The 2,126-nt window shown below is 61.4% G+C and overlaps 1 protein-coding gene across 1 annotated transcript in view; it reads right to left on the reverse strand.

Annotated features, from left to right (window-relative positions):
• TNS3 (tensin 3) overlaps positions 1 to 2,126 on the reverse strand; it is a 142,513-nt gene that overhangs the window by 76,266 nt on the left and 64,121 nt on the right. Inside the window, exon 11 of the mRNA XM_019626569.1 lies at positions 1,249 to 1,378. Coding sequence (XP_019482114.1) covers positions 1,249 to 1,378 — 130 coding nt within the window. The remainder of the gene's footprint in view (positions 1 to 1,248; positions 1,379 to 2,126) is intronic.

Raw genomic sequence — 2,126 nt, forward strand, 5'->3', positions numbered from 1 at the left:
GAGCACCGGCCAGGGTCAACGGGTCAAGGTAGGCCCTCAAGTGTCACCAGTTCCTGCTCCCTGCCCTCGGCCTGGTCAGGGGCAGCTCCTATTCAGACTCACCTTCTCCCAAATCATCTAAGCTTCTCTGTGGGTAACACAGATCACAAGAAATGCAGGACCCTCTACGCACCCCCGACTGGAGAAGGGAGTCGCCCATTTCCAGCGACGTTGCTGGTGGCCCAGTGGCTGTCGAGGTGGCCCTCTTCAGAGCAAGCGCCCCCTCCACACACTCGGAGGCCTAGAGAGCTGGCGAGCCCGGGCCGTCAGGGTGCCGCCTCACCCAGGCCAACAGTAGCCATGATGGCACCGGAGCTGGAAATGGCTCCAGAGGGTGCTGGCGCTGAAGCACATTCCAAACCCACGAAGGCTCAGCCGCCACTGGCTGTCCGCGACAGCACATGAAGTCCCCTGTGCTAAGGCCACAGCGGGGACTGGCACCCAGCCAGGTCAGGGAGACTCATGGGACAGTAAGGGGGCAGACGCACACACAGAAGCACAGCAAACACCACGGGGAGGTGGGGGGAGCCGGGGGGATCCCAGTACAGCAGAGTGTGGAGGGCACCATGAGGCCGCTGCCGTCCCCCGACCTTGCATGAGCACGGGGTGAGAACCGACCACAGGGGCACTCTCTCTGTGAAGGCTCTTTGAGGACGCGGCCCCTCTGTTCAGGAGTCGGGGCCACAGCCCTGAGCCACAAACACAAATCTCAGTGGCCACAGGGTCTGCAGAGCAAAGGCAGCAAGACCAGGCACGTGGACGGGCGTGTCTGCCCAGCCTGGATCCCAGCCAGGCTCCTGCCCACACACATTCCTGGTCCGGTTACATAACGATGAGGCCTGGGCTCCCAGCACCTGAGGCTGTCCTTCCTGGGCGGGGCTCGGGACTCTGACCTCCAGCCAGAGCTCCCAGAGCCAGGCGTCCCGTGAGCAGTGGGGGCCCATGGGGAGGGGCCGGTCAGACAGCGGCCGGTGTCATCTTTTCCTCACCAGTAACCGTGCCACCACGAGCCCCCAAGTCAAAGCAGGGACAATAGCAGCTCCACTCTCCCAAGTTGTTTTCCCAACTCCGTCAAGTTGACAGTCTGACTCTCTGTACGAGGTTGGACAATTAAGTTTGCAAACTCATCCTAGAAAAAGTGCTCCATGCCTCATTGCTGAATATCACTACGGTCACCTTNCGCCACCGCCGGGCCCAGCGAGACCTCACCTTTGCTGGCGCTGTCCAAATCTTCCTTCCCAAACACTAGCCCGTAGCCCTGGACGGCCCCCGTGTGAAACTGCAGGCGGAAAATGACGTCGCGTGTGGCCGAGCGGTACTTCTTGTGGTAGCACTTCACCTGTGTGAAGAAACAGCTGCAGGGGACAGTTCGCTCCTCAGGGGTGACCGGTGGGGCGTGCTCAGGACGGCTCCCCCAGGAGGACCCAGCCCTGCTGACGGGCACGACGTCCCTGCGGCCGTGGCCCTAACGCAGGATGGCCGCGCTGCCCCGGGGACCAGGGTTCCCACACGCCAGTCCTCGGTCCTCAGACGGGCCACACGAACCCTCAGACCCACGCGCGCGCTCTCCTTTCGGGAGACACCTGGGAATGAAATTCCGCAGCCTCTTTTTCTGAAATTCTAAGGGTCGTGAGGAAGTTGCTCTTTCATCTAAATTCCCCAAGTTTCAACTTGAAGCTTTTCTGTTTTCACAAAAGCAGCAGGAGGTCATTACTGTCCATAACGTGCTAAATGCTTATGTGTGTGGTAGGACTTACAGGGAGAGGGACAGGGAGTGAGAGGGAGAGACAGACAGACACGGGCGGGAGACAGACAGAGGCCTGGCCAGGCTGTCCGGACAGCCCGCAGTGGTCACCACAGATGTGGTGTGAACGCAGGCTCCTCCCGGGGCCCCAGGGGCCTCGGCCAGAAGCGGGCAGGACTCGGCTCGGCTCGCAGACAAACGGAGCGGAGGGGAGGTGGGGGCGCCCTGCTGCTTGCATGCTGGGGGCAGGGGTTGGACGCTCCCAGAGGCAGCCGTGTTCCTGGAAGAGGCTTTTCCTGGATAAAGACGGGCTTGGAATACTTGCTTCATAAAGGTGGGTGAC

The sequence above is a fragment of the Hipposideros armiger genome, unplaced genomic scaffold (genome assembly GCF_001890085.2).
Source record: "Hipposideros armiger isolate ML-2016 unplaced genomic scaffold, ASM189008v1 scaffold_685, whole genome shotgun sequence".
Taxonomy (NCBI): domain Eukaryota; kingdom Metazoa; phylum Chordata; class Mammalia; order Chiroptera; family Hipposideridae; genus Hipposideros; species Hipposideros armiger.